This window comes from Pelobates fuscus, chromosome 6 (genome assembly GCF_036172605.1).
Source record: "Pelobates fuscus isolate aPelFus1 chromosome 6, aPelFus1.pri, whole genome shotgun sequence".
NCBI classification, from domain to species: domain Eukaryota; kingdom Metazoa; phylum Chordata; class Amphibia; order Anura; family Pelobatidae; genus Pelobates; species Pelobates fuscus.
The window spans coordinates 82,566,157-82,590,203 of NC_086322.1; the positions used below are offsets into that span (position 1 = coordinate 82,566,157).

General features: G+C 38.8%; 1 protein-coding gene across 4 annotated transcripts in view; it reads left to right on the forward strand.

The window, feature by feature from the left end:
* LIMCH1 (LIM and calponin homology domains 1) overlaps positions 1-24,047 on the forward strand; it is a 245,787-nt gene that overhangs the window by 162,877 nt on the left and 58,863 nt on the right. For all 4 annotated transcript variants that reach the window (XM_063457904.1, XM_063457907.1, XM_063457908.1 and 1 more), the window contains exons 4-7: positions 2,196-2,302; positions 5,843-5,873; positions 12,242-12,352; positions 20,647-20,842. In XM_063457904.1, coding sequence (XP_063313974.1) covers positions 2,196-2,302; positions 5,843-5,873; positions 12,242-12,352; positions 20,647-20,842 — 445 coding nt within the window. The remainder of the gene's footprint in view (positions 1-2,195; positions 2,303-5,842; positions 5,874-12,241; positions 12,353-20,646; positions 20,843-24,047) is intronic.

A 24,047-nucleotide genomic window follows, 5' to 3' on the forward strand; every position in this document is an offset into this window, starting at 1 on the left:
TTCTGACATTTACTGTATGCTGAAGGCCTTCGTCACATGCCGAATAAGGAACGTACTGCAATTGGAATAAAGCTCACCTGCTCTATTCGTATTCATCCTTTATCCCTTTGAGCCAGTAAACCCTTGCTCTAGTGGTTAACACACACAGTCTGCATGTCCTTATCTATAATCACTGAATGTTAGACTTTTAGCAGCATCTTCTAACTAAATATATATAAATTTTTTTGCAAATTAATTCAAACTGCCATTGTAGACACATCTAATCCTTACCCAGTTTTGCCATACACTAACATTACCATATATAGTTTCCCATACACCTCTAGGACATTGCAAACATCTGGATTATGTGGTTGTTGGTCGGGCAGCAATCTATTCAGCAAATCAGCCAGGAGATCATGATTCACTTTGCCACTATTTAGACAGTTTGACAGGGTCTTCAGCTTTGTAACCTCAGTGCTACTTTTGACGTGTCTGGAGTGTTTTGTTTAGCTATTCTCCCTATGGCCTGGAATGTTGTGGATGGGGGATAAAGGATCAGGGAATGTCCTTTCTCTAAACACGAAAGAATGTAAAAACATCTTGGCTGGTATCATCCTGGCCAAAACAATGAACATTTGAAAGATCTTGGAGAAAGGAGTTATGCTAAGCTAGACCTTCTTTTGTTTGTTTTAAGAGGTTTGGAAAGCTTATTAGAGCTGCTTGGAAGGGATAAAAAAAGATTGGAACGCCTTTAAGCTGTATGAAGTACCTTAAAATACCTTCTAACCTTTTACTGCAGCTTGACAAGTATCTTAATGTATTTCATACGAACTAGAACAGTAGGTTGGTGAGATTTGTTCCCCAAGTAGGGAATGTTCCTTCTAAAAAGGATCATTAGAGAGTTTTGTGAAAGTGTGGTGTTGCTACTGTACTTCAATGTTCACCTTTAGAGCACGCTGAAATGTCCAACCTTGACCATCTGGTGGACTTCAAATCCCATAACTCTCTACCAAGCAATTTCTGACATAGATTTATAGAATTTTTTTTGCAACCTTTTCTTTAAAGCAGGCTTCCCCAAACCCTGGCCCTCCAGATGTTGAACTACAACTCCCATGATTCTCAGCCCATCTATTTAATTCATAGAATCATGGGAGTTGTAATTCAGCAACATCTGGAGGGCCGGAGTTTGGGAAAGCCTGCTTTAAAGGGACAAATTAATCAGCCCGGGAACATCCAAAAAAATCTGAAAAAAAATAGTCTTGGCTTATGTGGGTAAATAATAGGAGACAGCATCACATAGAAATAACATGACAGATAAAAGTGGAAGCATATACCGGTAGGTTCTGTCCTTCCACATCATGGTGTCAGGCACTCTGTAAAAGGGCCCAAAACTCATGGGGATTCAGTGTAGTCAAGATCCACTTTGTCCAGAGGGTGAGTTAAGTTTGAGTATGCCCTTGTGAACTGCAAACCAGCTTCTCCATGAAAAATTCCACCATGCGATAGATCCATAGACCTAGGGGCAGTGGACTGGACTGCTTCCAGAACATCAGAATAAGTCCTTTGGTGATGTTTGAAATCCAAATGGATATATATAAAAATAAATTCTTCCCATAAACAGAAGTATGGTGTTTTATCATCAGGGCCAGAAGGAATGAGGTTAAACTCTATACAGGGGTTCCAGCAGCCAATCCCCTCTGTGCTGCTTCGGGTAATGATGAGAACTTGGCTAAAGCAGAAGTAGGAGGCTGTTTGAAAGGGGCACAGGCTAGGCAGAAATGAACAAAAGCGATTGATGTAGGCTCAGAGTTATAATACAATTTATTTCCTGTCTTTCTTGTCTGTACCTGCCAGGTTTGTCTGATCTATTGATCTTCCCATATACATATATCTGTTCATTTTTTTAATTTAATTTTTTCCATTGAGCAAATCACTTTTGCAAGTTCTGTACTGCAGAATGAACGACTTCATGTCTGCATTATTCTGTGTAATGTGCAGTTTGAATGACATCATGCCGTGCGAGACCCCTAATCTCGGCTCAGTGCCGGATCATGTGAAAGATTAGTGGGAATGACTAGACGTGTGTATGTATGTATATCTATGTGGATATAGATATATAGATAGATATATCTATATATATCCAATGTTCATTTGTTTGTTCCCAACGGTTTAGTATTAATGTTTGCAATAAGTTTTGTCCTTTTGTTTTATTATAGGACAATATAACTTTATTTCTAAGAGGCTGTAAAGAACTTGGACTGAAAGAATCCCAGCTTTTTGACCCTGGCGATCTACAGGATACTTCAAACCGAACAACAGTCCGGTAATTGTCCTTTTTCAAATGATATCCTCTGCATTGGATGACACGATTTCAAATGTAATAATGATCTACATTGTAAAACTCCACAACTCAAACCAACTCACTGGTGATGGTGAATGATTAGACTGCTTTCTTTGCTTCCAAAATGATTTCTGTACAAGTGCTCTGTGAGATCTTAATTTTGTTTTGGTCCAGCAATAATGTGCTTCTGCAGCTATTTATGGTGATTTTTCTTTGGATAACCGGACAGGACTACAAAACCCGAATGGTCGTGTTAAATTTGAGACCGCTTATTCTAATGAGCTAATTTAACTTTTTTAAATTTATTTTTTTTATTCCACTTTCAGCTGACACCAACAAAAAGGGGTGTATGCAGTATGTGTAACACTTATTATTATTATTATTATTATTATTATTATTATTATTGATATTTATGTAGTGCCAACTAATTCTGCAGTGCTTTAAAATATTATGAAGGGGGAATTGTAACAATAAATGAGACAAATACAAAAGGTTACATTAACAATAGGTTGATGAGGACCCTGCTCGAACAAGCTTACCGTCTAGAGCAGGTGGGGTATAACCACAATAGGAAGGGCATCGAGGGGGATAGCTTCCAAAAAACAAAGTAGGAAAGTTGGAGAGATGAGAGTGGAGTGTGACCCTTTAGGAGCGAGCAAAAGACAGGTTTGTGAAATAGAAGTTACTCTGGGAGGCCAGAAGGTTTTCTAAAGAGATGGCTTTTGAGGGACTTCTTGACTGATAGACTAAGAAAGAGTCTGCCGGGGGTAGGCAGGCAGGCTGTTGCAAAGGAAAGGAGCCTACATCTTAATTAGGCATTTTTTCCTTTTATGTTAGACTTTTACATACATACTGTTAGTTTTCAAATGTTGTTTGTAGTGCCCACCATATTCTGCATAGATGTCTGAATCTAGTACCAAGAGCTTAAAGGCTGTACTCAATCCACCTCTTAGAATAGAAGGGAAATGTGTAAAGTTGTATAGGCTCCCTTATTCCTCTCATGTCAATATTTCAACTGATGTGGATACTTTTCAGGGTCATTTTATGACACATTTACCCTGCTCATTTGCTCTCAAGCTTGCAGCTAATTCGTCTCAGACAGGAGAGAGACATTACAGAGCGTGTGTTAGTGTTGAATCCGTTCAATTCTCAGTGTGTTGCTATAATTCAAGGGAGAAAAAGGCCTCATGAGCACTAGGCCGCCCAATGTCAGTGGGTTAGTTTGCCACAACTCACTGTATTAAAATGAAACTTTATTAGATACTAAAAATAATTGTGTAATAAATCCATACTGCCCTTCCCTGCAGGCTTTTTAATGTAAACACTGCCTTTTAAGAGAGGTTTACAGTCTAGTAACACCTCTAGTGACAGTCACTCAGACAGCCACTAGAGGTGCTTCCTGGATCAGTGCTGCACCATGTTCAGCATTGACATTCAGCGTCTCTGAAAGCACCTAATAGTGATGCATTGATTTAATGCATCTTTATGAGGAGATTTTGATTGGCGCAGAGCAGAGTTTTGTTTACTACAGATTGAGTAAGGAGCACTACCCTAACTCTTTATATACTAAAGACAATCTTTATTCAATAGGTACACACTAATAATATATCTCGTTGCATGTAAAACCAAGATATATAGTCATATCATTTTATTAAGCAACAGCCAGAATAATTCTGGATATATATATATATATATAAACGCCAAACGCACAATGTATGAAAGAAAAAAAATGTCGGTATCATAGATAGAAAAAATGAGATACCAATATAATTAAACCCTACAAATATAAATACACATTAAAAAATACTAAGCATACCAGACCTAGTGAGAAGCAGGGACAGAGTCAATCACAAAAACACCCCCAACGTTTCGGCAAAACTGCCTTTATCAAGGGAGCAGAGTTTTGCCTTGCATTCCTTGTTTACCATTGCAAAGCATAGGATTGGATGAGATCATCAAATTTGCTGATATCAGCCAAAGAGGCAGGCCAGGCACTGTCTTGAGGAGACCTGCGCGGCTCTGGAGAAAAGGTGAGTAAGCTTTTACTTTTGGTGACAGGTGGGCTGGGCCTGCATTTAGATCAATCGTGTCAGGAATACATGTTTGCCTTCCTGGCACTATAGTGTTCCTTTAAGTCAATCTGTTGGGCAAGGGTAGCTAAAAGCCATTCCTCAGTTGTGTAACTACAACTCCATGACATTTTGCCAGCGTTGGGGATCAATATTTTTGCGATCTCCCTGCTGAGTATAAGCTGTATTGCGCAAAGTTGCATGTTTATCTTAGGGGGTCTATTGTGATCTCAGGGCATTGCGTATTGTGACCAGATGATGGGACTGCAACCCAGAGAGTAACACTGATCAAATATAGAATTATCATCCTCGCCATCCCATTTAGAATCCATATTCCTGACCTTGAACAGTTCTTTACTCACACTGGTTCAAAATAGGTAACGTCTTTTGATATCAGTTTTGGTTGGTCCCATGTGTATTGCCCATTTCTGTCTATCCTGTGACACTTTGGATGCTTGTATCCACTGTGTTTCTGTCTACATGCCCATAAATCACAGCCCTGTCTGTTTCTTAAAATCCCTGATATGCTGCTCAAGGCAGGCCAACAAGTGTACACCAGTCTATCCGGAATTCTTTTGTTTTATAGAAAATTTGCGGCAATAATAGGAAATACTTAAATGTTCTATTATCTGTGAAAGGTATGTTATCTTACATCATTTTATTCATTGATTCCAGTTAACATATTATTGTTATTTTATTAGCTAGCTATCTGTTGAATAAAATTCTTTAAAAAGCTTGATAACAATATATATTTAAAGTGATGTTAACTGGAAAGGGTCGTTAATCAATTAAGAACTAACTTTTATTCCAACTCCCTGGGAGTTTTCTTTCGAATGTCTGATCCACCTCTGGTGAAGTCATTAATACAAATGACTTCTGTCCAATCGGATGTGTCCACTCGCTTTCTATTTGAACTACAGTTTAAAGTGAGTGAGGCAGGAACCACTCCTGCTGTCGAGCATTACCAACTAATTTATGACCACTTCTCTTGAAATCAACAGTTTCATCAACTAAGCCTACAATTTGTTAACTTTGAAAGTGGACTGGAATGTCCCTTTCATTTTATTAGTAATATTAGAATTGTTACTTAATTCTGTAGTATATGCTTGCGAGGTGGTGGTGACTCTGTATGGATTTGCTTAACTCTGCATTTTCAGGCATTGATAGTTGGGGGAGGGGGTATTAATGGGCATGTCTGCACAGCAAACTGTTCTTGGCATCAATCTGCCCCATTTTTTGCCTGCAGCTCTTTACTGCTCTGCAGAACCAGGTTCAGTTTTCAGATTGCATTGATCTTGTGTTAATTAATGTAGGAGGGGATAGTGGAAGAAAACTTGTGTATGTTAAATTTTACTCCTATCGTCTCTGCAGTCAGACACCTGTCACTGTGGGAAAAATATAAGCGAACAACAACCTTTTTTTCACTTTTTTTTTTATTTTTTTATACTTGCAGGGTTTCAGATTGCAACAGGAAGCTACGAAATGTGAGTATAACCCCAAGGCTACTTTATATTTACTGCTTGTTGTGTATTTTGTGAGCGGTATAAACATTATCTTGTCACAAGGGATGATTTTTGGAGTCAGTGTTGTGTAGTCTGCTATAAGAAGGGTATATCCAAAAAAGGTGCAAGTTCTCATTTCACTTAGTGAGATCCTATGTTCACTATACAAATGTTGACTTTAAAAAGTTGCTATCAGAGAAATGTTACAATGTTGCAGTACTGGGTGTTATAGGACCATGTAGTGACTGCTTCATTATAACTCCGGTTACACTAGTATACATGGAGCTGCAGTAATGCTGGGTACTCTGTGATGTATGTTAAAGGAATTCTATAGTGCCAGAAAACCAAACCTACAGTGCCGCCCTCCCCTTCCACGTGGCTGAAGTTGTTTAAACCCCTTCAGTCACTCTCCTAAAAAAAGCACGGATGTCCCTCATTGCTGGGTCAAGCTCCTTCCCCACCGCCGTCAACCGGCAGAGGAGACCTTATGCGCATGCGCAGCAATGGCCACGCTCACAGTAGGCTTTCCTGTGAAGAAAATCTGATGCTGGAGGTCCTCATGCAGAGCGTGAGGACGTCCAGCCGCAGATAACGGACCAAAGGTCCGTTTCAATTCTGTAAGTCCCTCTAGTGACCGTCTGGTAGACGGCCACTAGAGGAGGAGTTACCTTGCAGGGTAATTATTGCAGCTTCTCAAACTGCGAAATTACTATTGTAGGGTTAAGGGACATGTGACACTGCATCCAGACCACTTCAACGAGCTAAAGTGTTCTGGGTGCCTACAGTGACTCTTTAAGGGGATGTTGGGTTTTCAATTCACTGGAGAGACAACACTAATATATCTGAAGTCATTTAGGATCTCCATTTTAGACAAATAAAAAAAGGTAGGCAGGATTAAGGTACTTGGGAGATTCAAGCGTCAAACCATTCAAAAAATGTTTGACTGCTTACAATGGGACACACCCAGGGCACTACTGGCACCATAACTGCTATAGCACACTGTAGTGTTTATGGTGACAAAACTGACAATATAATGCCATAAACCCACCATTAATGACCCCTACACGTAAAGGGATACTATAGTCACCAGAACAACCACAGCTTAATGTAGTTTTTCTGGTGTCTATAGCATAGCTCCGCTCTGTGGTCACACCTTTTGCCATACCCCTAAAATAAAAGTTCTTGGCTGTTATTTTGTGAGAGATATTGATGCCGTAATTTCCAAAATGGTAAAACCGTCCATAGAGATCAGTGGAATTCACTTTTTATTTGCCCCAGATTTTTTTTCTGGTCACTAATACTCTTTCATGGGTTAGTTGTGCACATGGGGTGGGCAAGGTGGGATGAGCACTAGTACCCATAGTTATGTCATATGTCTCCCATTGGAATGCAAAGTTCTTTCTGTTTTACATATGTTCGTATAATTAATGTAAATGTTGGTCTTTCCACCAGACTAACGCTGGGAAAGAAATCTCAATCTGTCTTCAAGCTATTTTGCGACACATAGAATTCTATTTAATTCTGAATAGATGATGAGTTGAAATTGAACAGGTTTCAACAGCTCTTGTCAGGCGTGCAAACTCGCATATATTGCACACAGTTTGTATGTTTACAGATGTGTATGTAAAGAGCTACTTTTTTTTTCTGGCCTATTTCAAAGCTGGCAGAGTGTTCTTGACAAAAAAATTATACTTCTGGTGCTTCTGATTTATTGAAGACTCGAAACGCCCCTTCTGGCAATGGCCATCAAGCTGCTAAAACAGAATTTGCCAGAAGCCGTGCAATGATTTCTTTGCAGTAAATAGCGTTAGATGAGGTGCCATAATTCTACTTGCAGGATTCATTGAGGCAGAGCTTTTTCCATAGCGAGCCATGTTATTTCAATCGACGTTTATGCTTCGTGAGCCTCTCGTTCAGATTGAGCTGTCATTCCCCATGTAACTTGACACATGAGATTTGACTTTCCTCTTCCAAACCAATGTGCACACTTGTCATTTAAACGATTCTAAAAAGGTTTTGAGCACTAATCGGATTTAATGTAGTTCTCTGTTGATTTATGCCTGCAGAAATACTAATGACGGTAATTGTCCAGTTAGGCAAGCGGGAGGAGGAGGTTAAAAATCCCCCCCCCCCCCCCGTAGTTTCATTGCAAACCATGGACTTATTACTTTAGCAGGGTGCAATATTTATTTTTATGGCAAAGACTCAGAATCCGCTAGACTTTGCCAAAATATGTGCATGATAAAGTATGCAATCTGGTAATGATAAATAAAGGGGAAAAGGGCAACTTTTCATCCATCAAAACATGTTGGGGTTCATTTCAGAAGAAATTTAAAGTAATTTAAAAGCCACAGATAGTTCAGACAGAGGACACACTGGGGAATTTAGAGATGTTGATGCATTCCTTGCAGTTCTAGCTCAGGGTTTAAAAAAAATAAATAAAAAAAATCATCTGGTGCAAAGTTCCCAGATTGCATCATTGTTTGCCTCGGTTGCCAATAGCCTGTTTTTATTGCACATTGATGGCTGTAATACATTAATTCGCAGCTAGAATCAGTACACATGCAACATCGTTTCAGTTTTGGAAACCTTTGTAGATTCCTTAGTTTTTATTATTATAATTATTATTTTGTAAGTATTATAAACGTGCAATACCAGCATTAGGTTCTGTGGAGTGAAAAGATTGTAGAGCCCTATTTTCTCCCTCGACCATGATTCGTTGTGTTATTTTGGCGTCAAAGAAATTGTGAAGACACTAAGGGATGCAAAATTACACAAAATGCTCTGTTTCATATAACACAAGTCCAGTGGCTGAGCAGGTACAGGGGATGCTTGTAGTTTGCAGAACACGTTGCACATGCATCTCTCCCTGCCCCGTGGAGCTTACAATCAGAATAAAAAGTGTACATTTCCTAAAGTAAAGCCCAGCACATGTGTTGAGCTTTCTAATCTCCCCTTTTCTTTCCTGGGATTGCTTGAGTATGCCTTGAAACCAATTAGTTGTTGGTATCATTTAACATTAAGACAGTGCAATGGTATAATTGTCATTGCTATTCATCGCTGTCAAATTGGATTTTTACAGTAATATTAAATGTATATTTGAGTAGGAAAAAAAGTGTGAACACCATGAACTTTTAGTCAACAGCAGCTAGTGTGCCAAAGGTTAATCTGTAGTCAGTAAAATTTGCAACATTTTAAAAAAAAAAAAGTTTGGGTTCCGAAAACTTTGTGTGTTTTTTTTAAATTAATTAATTAATTTATTTTAACATCTTGTTAAGCGTCATACAAACAATAATCCACAACTGCTAGAGTGCTAGTAGTTAGCTGCCCCTGGAAACGTCATTAAACTACTCGTGATGTTATGGTAGGCATGCTGCAGCTGTTTAATTTCTTTTTGTGAGTTGTCTGAAACTGTTGACTATATAGACATTTCATCCTTCTCTAACTTAAGCCTGCTGGCACCACGCTGTCTGCATGTCATTGCACTCTTCCATTTAGCTATGGGATTGCCTAATTCTTCCCTACCCAACAAGCCTCATGTCTCAAAAATCTGATCTTTCCTAATGTTTCCCCTGTATTTATAAAGCGCATCGTCCAAATCAATCTGCACAGCCATCTGGTTCAATTAAGAATAATTGCTTCTGTCTATAGAGTTAACATGGCAGAATGAATAAATCATCGTAAATCTGTTATCGTGTATCCAAGGTGGCACTGTGACAGGTTTGAGTGTAAGGGCAGACTCTCTTACCCCCTAGAACAATAGGGAAACACACACTCCCACTATGTTACTGTGTGTGGAGATGGTGATCATTTTAACTCATGTTTGACATGCTCACTTAAAATAAATATCATTTAAAGAAATAAGGTCTGAAAGTACAATATTGCATAACTTGTAAGGTCAAGACTTGCAACATATTCACTATGTACATACCTTGTATAAAAGTGGAAAATAGTACCGGTAATAGGCAAAAATGTCAAATGCCACATAAAAAGGTTTTTAATTTAAAATTGCAAATGCAGCTTCAATTGGCGAGTATTGTTAGATTATGAAATTCATAGGAGTCTACAAGATGTGTGTATGCTGTGCCCTAGTACACCCTAGACTTTAGGGTAGCTTGTTATATTTTAAGGAAAAAATATGGCTGTATCTCTATACATTTAGGTAATAGTTGAACAAATCGTGTCACATTTCCTACACTATTTTTTAAAGAAAACTTTAAATGATAATTTTTCCTTGAGTACATACACTAATGTAATATGCTGTACACACTCATAATATGATGTTAAACTTTCAAACTGAATTTACAAAGGACTTTAAGCTTACCAACAAAAAACGACACATAAGGATAGTTGCTAAATGCCATAATTGTGAAGTGCTGGACCAAGCTGAAAGGTGCCTTTGAGTCCTGATTTTTTTGTTAAAACCAAAGAGGCTGCACCAATCGAGCCATTTCATCATAACTACTAGATCAAGCAGTAGTGTTTAGTGGGCTCAACGCAGACTGCCTTCAGTGACCTCCCAATTCACCACATTGAGACATTGAGCCATCACTGAACATATATGGGATGATGAAGACTTTTGTTCTTGAAGAATGTCGCCAAGTATGATCACTTAGGGGAGCTCCATGTATTAAAAGCGCCATGCTTTAAGGTGACCGGGAAAATCTAGCCAGCACTCTGGAGCTCTGCCCCGGATCGGAGGCTAGCCGCGCCCCGCTGCACTTTTGACTTCAGTCTAATTAGGGCTAGCCATATCCGATCTGGATGCTTTTTGGACAAAATATGTGTTCCCTAGTGATGTCCCGAACTGTTCGCCAGGAACCGTTCGTGGCGAATGCGGCGGGCGAACATATGCGATGGTCGGTCCGCCCCCTATTCGTCATGGAGGTGGGAGGGTCTGGGAGGGAGGGTCTGCTGCTGATTGGCTGGAATGTGTCTGCTGACTGTGAGGTACAGGGTCAACGTTTACTCAATGATGACGAATAGGGGGCGGACCGACCATCGCATATGTTCGCCCGCCGCGTTCGCCACGAACAAGCTATGTTCGCCGGCGAACGGTTCCCGGCGAACAGTTCGGGACATCACTAGTGCTCCATAGTGATGTACGGCATGTAGGGGTGCAAGTGAGGGTAGTGTATGTGTTTTTTTTTGTGTTAGGCTTTCTGTGTCTGGGAGATAAGTTTAACAGAGAGCTGATTCAATTATCTCCCTGGCATAGAGGCTCCTGGGTGGGCTTGCGTTACATTGAATGGAGACCCCATGCTGGGGGTCTGTGTATACATTTATGTACCTTGACCCAATAAAACCGTTATTATTCACCCTTCACTAATTCTCGACTAGTGTTTTTCATGAGGCAGCGGTACCTTGTGCAGGAGGGTAAAATCACTCTGGAGCTATACACTGGGAAGAGACAACCTAGGCGGTAGTAACCCATCTTCTTAAGGGTATACCTTGGCTAAACAATTTCGAAATTCAGCAAAAGGACCTTGGAGAGCATGTTGTTTCCATGTTGGTTTATTATATTCCATTTAACATGCCTATTATATCCCACTTAATTTCATGGAACCTTATCATTAACCGTCATAATGATTCAATAAAGCCGACAAATCTGGGATATTTTCTTTCTGTTTAGTGTCATATGATTACTTGCCCTATTCAGTACATTTGTATTCTGCAAATATCCACTGCCCCTGTGAGATGATCTATTGTCCTGGTGAAACTGAGCTGCAGACACCGAAAGAGTATCCTTCATATATTTGAAACAGTTATCCCCCAGGGAAAAGTATGTTTGAATGTAAGTTGTACATTTGAACTCTGCCCCCCGCTAATACATGCATTGTCTTCGCTAAATCTGTAACTCATGAATGTTTTGTAGTACCATATAGTGGGTGTTAAGAAGGGCAGCGCTAATGATTTCATTACGTTGGTTGTGTTGTCAATTTGTTCAGAGAACCTGAGATTACGTCTGCAAAACAAGTTTGACCCATATTACACAGTAAGAGGATGCTTTATTTTTTTAACTCTAGCCTGGAATTTTGGTTTTGAACCATTCTGTTTACATTGTACCCATTTACCGTTTGAAATAATGGGGCATTGGCATTTTCAGTCTGAGGCTTGATGGCAACATGGTGACGCTCCAGATATCAATTTGAATACTAAACCGGATGATTCTTGTTTCATTCTTAATGGATGTTTCTATGATTGCACAAATGATATGGATTTTCTCTAATTTCTGTATCTGGGTTTTTAGAAATCCTGACTTGTTTCCAAATTTTGCTTGAGAAAAGTTATAGCTTTGAAATGTCTTCTATTTATGTTTAAAGTTTGTGTTGTTTTATTTATTACTGCAGGTACTAGTCACTGTTTACTGGCTTGGAAAGGCCGCAAACGGCTGTATTTCATATAGCGGAAACCACCTGGACCTGAAAGAGTTTGAGGGATTGCTGGCACAAATGCGAAAGGTATGGAATACTTTATCTTTTTGTTTGTTCGTATCTCTACAGTATCTGAACCAGTATAAAGAAACGTGGATTTTCATAAAGTGGAAATTTTATGTTTTTTTAATATAAATGCTTACTATGTTTAAACTTTGGAATAGTGGAATAAAAGCTCTTGCTTTCTTGAATAACTTGATAAAGACAAATATGTTTGTTGATATGCTGCTTTCTTGAATCGGTTGATGAAGACCATGTTGAAAGGTTGGCTTGAAATTGAAATTAATTGAAATGAATCATGTTATTGGCTAAAATGCGGTTATCTGCGCTGGTGGAATAGAGGTTGGTTAAAAATCCGAGAATGAGGCATTCGGTGTTTCACTTCCCAAAAACAAATGTAAAAATCACTGTTTAGTAGATATATCCCCATTGAAAAATTGCATATATTTACTGTTTTTGTGTTTTTGTCATTGGGAGTATATCTAAAAACCACTTACAAAAACTGCTGATAACTTGTTGGCAGCCTTTGCAAACCCTCCCCTTCGTACCCCACCCATACATTCTGTGGCTGTCCAATCACAAACTTCCTAATGCAGCTCAATGAGAAGACAGGTGCTCTGGGCAAATGTTGCCTCTTGAGTTTTGCTCCACTGAGCTAAACAGACCAGGAAGTAATAGAACTGGTTGTCTGACAGCCAGGAGGGGGGGTGTAACAAAGTTAATTTATGATTTCTATTGCTTGGAGTTTTTCTTTAATTTGAGTAGAGCCTAGTGTTTACCACACCCGGAGAATATAGGTTTGGTTGTTTGTTTCCCTGAAACATACAGCTCATATTATATAGAATACATGCTATAAGGCCATTATGAAATATATGATGAGCAGTAAATTGCTGAGACAGAAATTGGGACGTAACCAGGGCACACCTACAATATCAAACGGTACTTGTGGTAGCTGCCTATTGCTCCTGTGTATTTTGAAAAGGTACATTATATTAGTCTGTAGGCATTATTTTCCTTTTCTAGTCAAATTATTTTTTTCCTCCGCTTTTATGTGAAAAATACGCTTATGCATTATCAAGTGCAAGAATATCCATCCGTGGCTGAGAGTGCTGGGGAATGTTGGCTCACAATTTCAATCTGTCATTGCCATAGGAAACTGAGATTGATTGCAAATGTGGCATTATTTCTGTCACTTAAATAGGTACTAAAAGATTGGTTGGTAGTGTAAATGTTAGAGCTGTCAGGGTTTATGAATGTAAAGTTCTTGAAATTAAATATTTTTAAATAATTAAATATATATATATTTTTTTTTATAATTTCTTTTTGTTGGTGGGCAAACTATCCATACAGAATATATCATCAAAGAGATGTTGATTAGTGTTCCTTGAGTGGAGCCAGATGAGAATTGCATAGTTTGGTTTTTGTTGTCATTTTCTTCTTTGCAGAATGAGATATATTTAAACTAACAATCCATACAATAAGTAACACACAAAAGACAAAATCTTTTGTATCTAATGATCTAAAAGCCATGCTATAAGGTGTCTATACTAAACTTAAAGCTAAATAGGTGTTACATTGTCCTTCATGCTCGTCATATTTGCAAATATAATAATTATGCCTTTTCTGATAATATACCCAAGATAAAAGTGTATACCTTCAGAGTTCACCTCATTCAGCAGGCAGATTCTATACGGCTGTTGTGAATAGGGCCATATTGGGGCCAATTCTTTGCAAATCGTGTGTTTTCCCACATGTAACAAAGGATCAGTTAAGTTGTTTTTCATGGATTAAAATAGCTGCACTAAAAAGTGCTTATGTTTGGGATTATCACATACTAATTTTAATTAAGATATCCACTTCTAACTAAATAAATGGTGCCTTGCAGAGAAACTAAGGTGCTAGAACATAATGGGTAGTAAGTCTCAGAAAGTGTGTGTGTGTGTGTGTGTGTGTGTGTATATATATATATATATATATATATATATTTATTATATATTTTTTTAAAAACAGATATACTGTATCCTTTAATCCAGTTCTTGATTATTTGTTTTATGTTCATATTCCAATCAACAATGAATACAGTGTAAAAAAAAATAGGTTTTGAACTGTTTGTATCTCTCTTTTTAGTGCTGTATTTTTGTCACCTTGCTTTGCATTTTATGTTTGTGTTCATTTGTGTCATTGTAAAATATTCCTGATACTAATTGCCACAGTACGAGCATGATAAATCATTCAGGTTAGCAGGAAGGAGAGAGGAAAAAGAGAGTGCTGAGGAGACAAACTTGAGGAGTTGATTACAGAGTCCTAGTAAAATTCTAACTTGCCCGTATTGTGCTCCAAGATGGCCTTCCCTCTACACAGTGAAGCATTCAGCGCAAAATATGGTGTAGGAGGTTTGGGAAAGATATTAAGCAACAGAGCCAAGATATTCAAAGAGAACTCGGATTTTTCATAGAAATGCACTACATTTTTTTTTCATTTTAAGATCAATTTTTTCCCTCTGTCTGGGCGTGCAGAAGGGAGCTTTATAGTTACAGAAAATGGAAACCGTTTTTTTTTATTATTATTTTTTTTTTTTTTCTTCTTTACATTAGACACACCAGTTTCAGTTAATGACCTAGTTAACTGGAAATAATGTAACCCACATTTCTCCCCAGATAAAAAAAAAAAAGCAATATGTAGGAAAGAATTACATTTTTTCTCTTGAGTAAATATTACCATTTAGCTTATCTGTGGATTGAGGCAGATCTGATTTGATCTGTAAAATGCTGTACTGTTGATAGAACTCTTAGCGCTGGAATGTGCTCCAATCTTGTCAAATACAGCTCGAGAACTAAAAATGCTTTGAAGTACCCAGTGCCTACCTACTTGTCGATCATCCAAGTACTTTTTATTAAGAGTTTCCATATTTTTGCAATTAGAGATAATTTAATTTTCTTGCTTTACTTGTGGATGCCTCTCTCTTTCTGCCTACAGTTCACTCATTGTTACATTTGGCATCTTACAGTTATTATGCTATTCTAGTCTTTGACGAACATTTTAGTAATCCTGAAATTAGCTGCTAAACCTCAAATATTATTTTGGCTGTGGTTTGGTGGAATACAGTAATATCTTGTAGGAAAATAAGTTACATCAAGGGGTATGTGCTATTTTACACTGTATGTTTGTCCCATATTATAGCATGCCAGTAAGCCACGGGTGGAATGTAACAATCACATTCGGCAATCCATCCTAACCTTTACAAACATTTATCCTTTAATTACTAAAGGACATGTTTATTATAAGTGACTTTTCATAGAGTAAAGAGATACTTCTGGTAACAACCGCAGTGTCTGGTCCATGTTTAGTGGAGGAATGCTACTCCGAATTAGTCTCTTGCTTCTCTCTATTGAGAACTTGACAGACACATAAAGGAATACTTTAGTACTAAACCCCAAATGAAAAATTCCTTTTAAAATTGAATGGCATAACTATAAAGATAATTTTGAACAATTTATTAGTAAATATTTTTTAACCCTTTTTTTCCCTGCGTATTATTAAATTTCACCTATTTATCATAATAATTTCACCTATTTAACATATTTCCATGTTTCTTTTGTTGGCTTTTTTTCAGTAGCTTACTAACCAAATTATATTATTTAAAAAAAAAAAAAAAAAAAATGATCACTATAATTTCTGCTCCCGAGTGTGCTTTTATTTTGACTCCATTGCCGTTGCTGTTGTCCTTTTAACATGAAGATTTTGGAATAAAAGGACCTATTATACATGAGGCAGGGAGGATGGATTCGACTGACCTTTCCTCCACTAGACTGCATGATTTAACAATACCCTGCTTGCCCTGGAAAGAATTTAGCAACACTGGATTGTCAAAGACAACCATTGTTCCCAAAACAATTTGGTCCGCTAGAGTCTCCATCAATCCCCTGCATTCTGGAACTGGCAGAAAGGAAACAATTACAAGAAATTCCTCTTGGCCTGCTTGTTTTGCATATATTGTAAACCATTTTTATCTTGCCATTGTTTCAGGTACTCTTAATTATGGGAGAGTTTCAACCCTGGGTTCCAACTTTACGCTATTACAGTATAATTACATGCGTAACACATCTTCAGATGGGTTAGAATCAGCGCCAGCATGTTAATAGGTCCAATCTTAGTGGCTGCTTTCGGAGTTGGAGCTGCAGGGAGTAGAGTTAAAGAGACCAGTCTTGTGCCAATATAGGAGGCAGCCTGGAACTGAAGGATTTTAATTAACTCAGATGGGAGAGCAATAAGCTGATGTTGCTGTTAAAAAAAACAAAACAAAAAAACCACATTAAATCATCAGGTGCTAATTACATATTGCAGTAACACTGTAGTTAAAGGGTTTGCACACCTCATCAGACATCCCTAGTATCCTTGCAAGGTCCTATCAAATGCTTCTTAAAAAAAATAATTATTATTTATATATATATATATATATATATATATATATATATATTTAGAAATATAGGGACACAAAAAAATAAATAAAAAATAATATATATATATTTAGCAATATAGGGATGCAGGAGGAGGGACGGCAGGGAGGTCTCAAATGAGAGCGGGTGGGAGATTGAGGCTTCCCTTTGCAGGTGTTCAACTAGCCCAGTGAACAAAAGAGAATATATATCTCCATGTAACATGTTGCAAGCAGAAACAATGCACACACATGTTCTTCCTTCCAGTTCTAAAAGCAGAAGTAGTGATGGTAGTTGTAGTAACCCTTTAATGTACAGGTCCCCACCAAAACCCCTTTTTCATAGAGAAGATTAGAGGTGACAAACCTAAAAGGTTGTAGATGCATGAATGTGTTTTCAGGGAGAGGTGGCAAAAACAAATTCAGGGACTGTTAAATGTTGGTATACAGTACCTACCTATGTTATAAGACATTAAAGCCAAATGGGACAGGCTGTGATAGCAAAGGCAAACATATCAGAAATGACGGTCGGAGATATGGCCAAGAAAGACTAGGTTTGACCTAGTCCTGCGTTAACATGCAATTTACATGGTTAACTTTTGAACTAAATGGTTACCCAGGCTGCAAACAAGTTAGACCGCAGTTTAATTTAATCCGACAAATCCATCTGCTGACTTCATATCCCTGGGATTGGAATTTTGGTAAATGCTCTGCTCCCACTGAAAGTAATGGAAAAACTAGGATTGGCAGTAATTTTATGTGACTTTTTTTTATTGCACCTTTATTTTGCTTGTATATCAATACAGTATCTATAAAAGGCATTTGATAGTTATAAATATGGTTTCTCTCATCTTATGTCATTTTTATTTTGCCTTTTCTTTTCATTCTAAATATAATCTAAAGAGGGGATTGTATCCGTCCTGCAGTGGACCCTTAAGGTTTCAGATGGGAAAAGTGATGAAGGATGTTCGATGTTCAGATAGTGCACATTGATTGGTGACTAGTGTATAGGTTGATGGACATTTGTTGAAAGCAGACTTTATACAGATTCATGCATACTCTATCTTGCCGAAATGTCATCCCAGCTGAAATCCTCTAGTTGATGCCCTTGCATGTCAAATTTGTTGATTCATGCCTTACAAAAATATCTCGAAAACCAGTCTTAACAAAGAGCATGCTTGGTTAAATTTTCCTGAATAATATAATATCAGAATTTGGTAATTTCCCCGGGGGTCCTACCCTGCAGTTTCACTATATAGAACAGTGGTCGCATTGCTACTCTTTCTGCTGTTGTGGGGTGTGCTGACCCCATCGAATTTACTCCGTCAGGGTTACTAATGTTGGAGAAATCTACCCTTTACAAATAATACTCCTTTTTTTCTCCATAAGTCATGATTCCAGAACCAAAATGCCAGCAAGTTCTCTCTCATATCTTTTGTTTTTCCAGATGTGGACCCCGTGCTCACTTGAGGGGTATCCATTACACCTCACTGACTAGAACCAAGGAAGGCTAAAAACGATTGTCTGGGGTTACTGTATCTTTCATGCAGAGAGAACTAGCTGTCATTTTGGTTCTGGACTACCCTTATGGGTGGGATCACTCTGATATGCTTAAGATGTGTTCTCTCTGCAATGGCACAAGTTAGCAAAAACTATTTTGAGACCAGAGCTGGGATTTGCCGACGGGCAAGCTACTCGGTTTCTCTAAGCTTTTGTCTGTTTTCAGAGTTCTCATATCCTTTGGTTTTGTAGCTCCACTCTTGAACCTGTATCCATGTTCACTCTTCATGATGATCTGGCTAAAAGTGTTGAGAGCTATACAGAACAGCATTGGGGATAGCTCATTACCTTGGTATATGCTGCATTTGATGGTATATTGTTATTTACTGGTCTTAAAATCCAATGTGACTGCTTGGTCTACCTGCAGTTATTTTGATCCCATGTTTCCAATCCCATTTTGAGTATTACTCATGTACTGACTCATATGCCCATTGATCTTGGAGGCTATGATGCCTAACAGGCAGGTGATTGGTCAGTAGTAATATGGTGCTGTTCCCTTCTGAGGGTCCTTCCTGATCAGTTTTGTTCTGCCTTGTGTTAGACAGTCAGGATGGCAGCCTGTTGCTCGTAGCTGGTTCATTTGTACTGCTAGGCATTCAGTCAACATTGTTAGTAGGTGTGGTTCATGTCAGATCCTGGGGCTGACCAACTCTTCATTTGGACTACTCGTTGTTTGATGTTGACTGGTTCCTGTTCTGGAAGCATGCAGTGGTCTGTTTTCTAGGTTTCAGGTGGCTACTGGGCCTCTTGGTGTTACGTGCTGCTTTTTTCTCCGAAATGTTTTTCCAGTACTCTTCAGTCTCTGCTCTGGGTTGGTATGTTATCATGCAGGTGTGCATACATCTCCAAAGGATCTTTGGTAAACAGGACTTTTATTCTCTTAGCTTCTGCTTCTCTGGTGCTGTCAGTCTTTGCTTAACTGTTTCCAGTGCTTCTGGTATGGTCATATCCCTGTATTTTCTCAGTAGCCAGGATCTATCCTTAATCTTTCCATCTCTGTGAGGTTGATCCAGGTAACAAACTTCCTTATATGTTGCCTTTATCTTCCAGTCTTAGTCTCCATCGTGAGCATTTTCTCCTTACATTTCTCCTTGATCTTGTAGTCAAGCATTTGGATGACTACTGATGCTGTGGACAGTGTCTCATTCAGCACTGATAACATACTGTATGGTGTCAGTTTTTCAGTGATCTTTGGTAATATTGTCCGTTAGTCGAGGACTGCTAGCTTTTCTATAATCCTCTTTCTTATTGCTGCTGGGGAAGAAATTCAGGTTGGCAATCCTCTGTAAGTATAAATGAGAGTATGGGAATTTCTGCCTCCTCATGTATGATGTTTTGTGTAATCCATCTTATTGCAGTGGTGACACTAGCTTCCTCTTGACAGTGTTTAAACGTTGTGTAATTAGATGTTTTGGTTTTAGGGTAGATGGAGGTCTCTTGTTCATCCATATTTCCCATATACGTTTTATGTAGCAATCCTCTCATTTGGATCTGCTTTTGTAGGAGCAGTCAATCAGGTCTAGGTTCTCACTTCATGTCCTGGAATGGATTGTTCCAGTAGCCCACTTGTCGTCAGATTGCCCACGTTCTCTACCATCTGATGCAGACCTTGTTAATCCGGGTGACGTCTGAGCTGGTATGACTCCCTTGGTTCAGGTTACACTCATATAATTCATGTGGGCGTATAGTTAAATGTATTGCCCAGGGACACGTGCTGGCTTACTGGTGTGTAGGAATAAATATGGGACAAAATCTGAGATGTTGACCAGGATTCAAACCTTGGTTTTCAGTACTAATATTGATTTTTGGCTCCACAGCTATTCATTGAAAGGAAGGGAATCGCATAACATTCTTGGATTTAAGGGTATTTGATTGTATTACTTTTACGATAGACATGGAATCCATTAATGCAGGGGTTCCCAACCCAGTCCTCCTTTACATTTTGGGCAGAATCACTTTTTTAAATTATTGGAACGTTGCAGAGTCCTATTGTGAAATTCAACTGTAGCATCCACTGCGTCAAAACCTTAATACGGAGGGCCACTTAGGGAGAAAAAAAAATGTGCAATTTAATCTTTATTTAGGTTGATTTAACATCTAACAAGAACTTTGTACCACTTTCCATTTGGAACAATAAAACACCCACCAGTCTGATTTCTTTGGAATAAGTATGTAATGTCTAAACTGATCTTCCAGGGTTGTACTTTTGGTTATTAAGCAGTGTGCAGGCATTTTGCAGATTGCTTTTGGAATAGCTTACTCTGCCTTCATTAATTGTAATTCCAAATCTAAAGCCATAATGTCCTGCCTTTTTGTCTAACTATAGGAAAATGAAGAAATTGAGAGTCCAAAGCGAAGCATTCGCGACAGTGGCTACATAGATTGCTGGGACTCAGAGAGGAGTGATTCGCTCTCTCCTCCGAGACATGGCAGGGATGATTCCTTTGACAGCCTGGACTCGTTTGGTTCTCGCTCCCAGCAGACTCCGTCTCCAGATGTGGTGCTGAGAGGAAGCAGTGATGGTAAGAGGAAGTTTGCGACTAAATTGTTAAACTTTACTAATACCGTTGTGTAACGAATATGCTTGATAAATGAAAATCTCTCAAGGTATCTAGGTTTGTACACTGCCTATGGTTTACAAACCTTCATGTACAGTTGTGCTCAAAAGTGTGCATACCCTGGAAGAAATTGTGACATTTTGGCATTGATTTTGAGAATATGACTGATCATGCAAAAAATATATTTTATTAAAGGATAGTGATAATATGAAGCCATTTATTTTCACATAGTTTTTTGGCTCCTTTAAAAATCATATTGATAACAGAAATCACCCAATTGGCCCTGATCAAAAGTTTACATACCCTTGAATGTTGTTTGGCCTTGTTACAGACGCACAAAGTGACACACAAGTTAAAATGGCTATTAAAGGTTAATTTCCCACACCTGTGGCTTTTTAAATTGCAATTAGTGTCTGTGTATAAATAGTTAATGAGTTTCTTAGCTCTCACATGGATTCACTGAGCAGGCTAGATACTGGGCCATGGGGAGCGGAAAAGAACTGTCAAAGGACTTGCGAAACAAGGCGATGGACCTTTCTAAATATGGAAAAGGATATAAAAAGATATCCACAGCCTTGAATATGCCAGTCAATACTGTTCAATCACTTAAGAAGTGAAATATTTGGGGATCTCTTGATACCAAGTCAAGGTCAGGTAGACCAAGAAAGAGGAATTGTTTGGGATACAAAGAAAAAACCCACAGGTAACCTCAGGAGAAATACTGTACAGGCTGCTCGGAAAAAAGAGCACAATATGACAATACTTGAACAAAAATAAGCTGCATGGTCGAGTTGCCAGAAAGAAGCCTTTACTGCGCCAATGCCACAAAGTCTGGGTACAATATGCCAGACTCCTTGACACGCCTCATGGAGGCCATCACAGTCTCCTGATCTTAATATCATCAAGCCACTTTGGGGAGATCTCCAACGTGCGATTCATGCAAGATGAAAAAAAATACTTTGCATGGCCTGGAGGCATTTTGCCAAGTCAAATGAGCAGCTATACCACCTGCGAGAATTAGGGGCCTCATAGACAATTATGCATACTGCCATTGATGCTAACAGGGGCAATACACAGTATTAAGAACTAAGGGTATGCAGACTTTTGAACAGGGGTCATTTTCATTTTTGTTGCCATGTTTTGTTTTATTATTGTGCCATTCTGTTATAACCTACAGTTAATTATGAATCCCATAAGGACTAAAAGAAATGTGTTTTGTCTGCTCACTCATGTTTTCTTTAAACATGGTTCAAATATTACCAATTCTCCAAGGGTATGCAAACTTTTGAGCACAGCTGTATATGCAGTTGTTTGATAAATGTTATGGTCTTGTGTTCATTGCTGTTTGCTTTACAGATATCAGAACAGGGACTTCCTTTCTATTAAAGGAACACTCCTATATTAACTTATTTACAAAGTTAGTGTGTTCTTTACGACATACAGATTGAAGGCTCCACCTTTAGAACCTGAAAATAAAAAAACACCTTTTATCCAGGATGGTCCTGGTCTTCCCACAAGAGCCCCTCTGCCTACTCTGCCTGCTTCTTAGAATTTGGAGAACTATAGCACCAATAGGATGCTTCTCGTCATCCCAATGTTTCTCTGTAACAAAAATGTTAACATCACCACTGACTATTGTATTTTATTTAAAAATTTTATTTATTTTTTGCTGATTTTCCCACTATGAAGTCCAAAGCTCTTTTCAAAAATAGTTTGTAGCTCTCTTAAGAGATATAGAGCTTTGATGTTAATGATTCTATAGCCTGTGGACCTCCCTGTTCGTTTTTTACTTTTCTTTACTGTAATTTCATGTACTTGCCAATTTTGCATGAAATATTGTTTTTAGCTGTCGTGTTCTTGGAATCAAGTGCTCACTCAGTATGGCTGGATTTCCAATGCTCTTTTTCCCAGCTGTCCTTAAGACTTTTTTATTTTTTTATTTTTTTTATTTAAAGCTTTTATTTTTTCCCCACTCACATAAACTTGCTAAATGATCAGCTTTATAATGTTAAACAGTACCAAGTCTCTTGCTATTTATTTTTTTTGTAAATATGTTTTTATTGAAAGCATATCATCATTTTAGGTATTTTCCACAATGAACAATGTGAGACTCGCAGGTCTCTCGAATCACCTGAAATTGCATGGACGCGCAGGTCCAGCTGTCGGTTTACATATAAGCAGATAAACAATTGAAACCAGCCATATGGCTTTGAACAAAAGTCTAATTCGGCATATTTATATCCCCATCGTAATTACTAAGAGAGAGTGAATGAATCGAGGGTTAAACATACAAGTTCTAGGTCTACGCAGTGCACTCTGGATTGTAGGCCTAGTGCCGTTCCGTTTGTATATGGAACGAAGGCTTAAATACCTGGGAGGCAGGATTACGGATACTATTGTTTAATACTAGACTAAAGTATTTGTATTTGTATGAATGGATTTTCGGGGGAAGGGGCAGCATAGTCATCCATTAGTCTGGATACCGAGTGGGGAGCCGAATGAGTGGATCAACAAACCCCCAATACAACGAAACAAGAACCGTTCAGAACTTCTACTGGCCTGTACCCTGTCTGAGTCACAGGCACTTGTTTTCGGCCACAGTACCTAAAAATGGTGCATTCTATATATGTTCTGATAAAGCAAACAAGTTGCAGAAAGTACGAGCAACTAGCATTTAGCATTCTAAGATATCATTTATAGCTAGTTCAAAAGTACACGGATACTGGCGCACTTCCACCCCCTACCCCCGTGAGGCCGTAGGTTGTTTTGGGTACCGCATAAGGCCGCACCCCATCAGGCGTCGTAGCCCCACTTACGCCCCCGTGGGGCTGGTCCCCGCCCAGCTCCCCGGGCCCCCGATCCCTCGCTCCGCCTGGACCGGACAGGGGGGTGGGGTGGGCGGGATAGGGTGTGGGAAGGAAGTACTGAGTTTTGAGCCGAGTGTGGATTATCCCGTTAGTCTCCTAGTGTCTCCTCCTGGGGATCGTCAGTTCCTCCCCCCATTTGTAAATGCACAGTCCGAAATGCCTCTGTACCCACCCGTGTCAACCAGGGTGCCCATGTGTCTAAGTATGTCTGCATTCGGTCTTGGGCTGAATACCAGCTTTCCTCTGTCACTCGTAACTCCTCCATTCTAGTAAACCACAGGGAGAGCGGTGGGGTTGTGTCT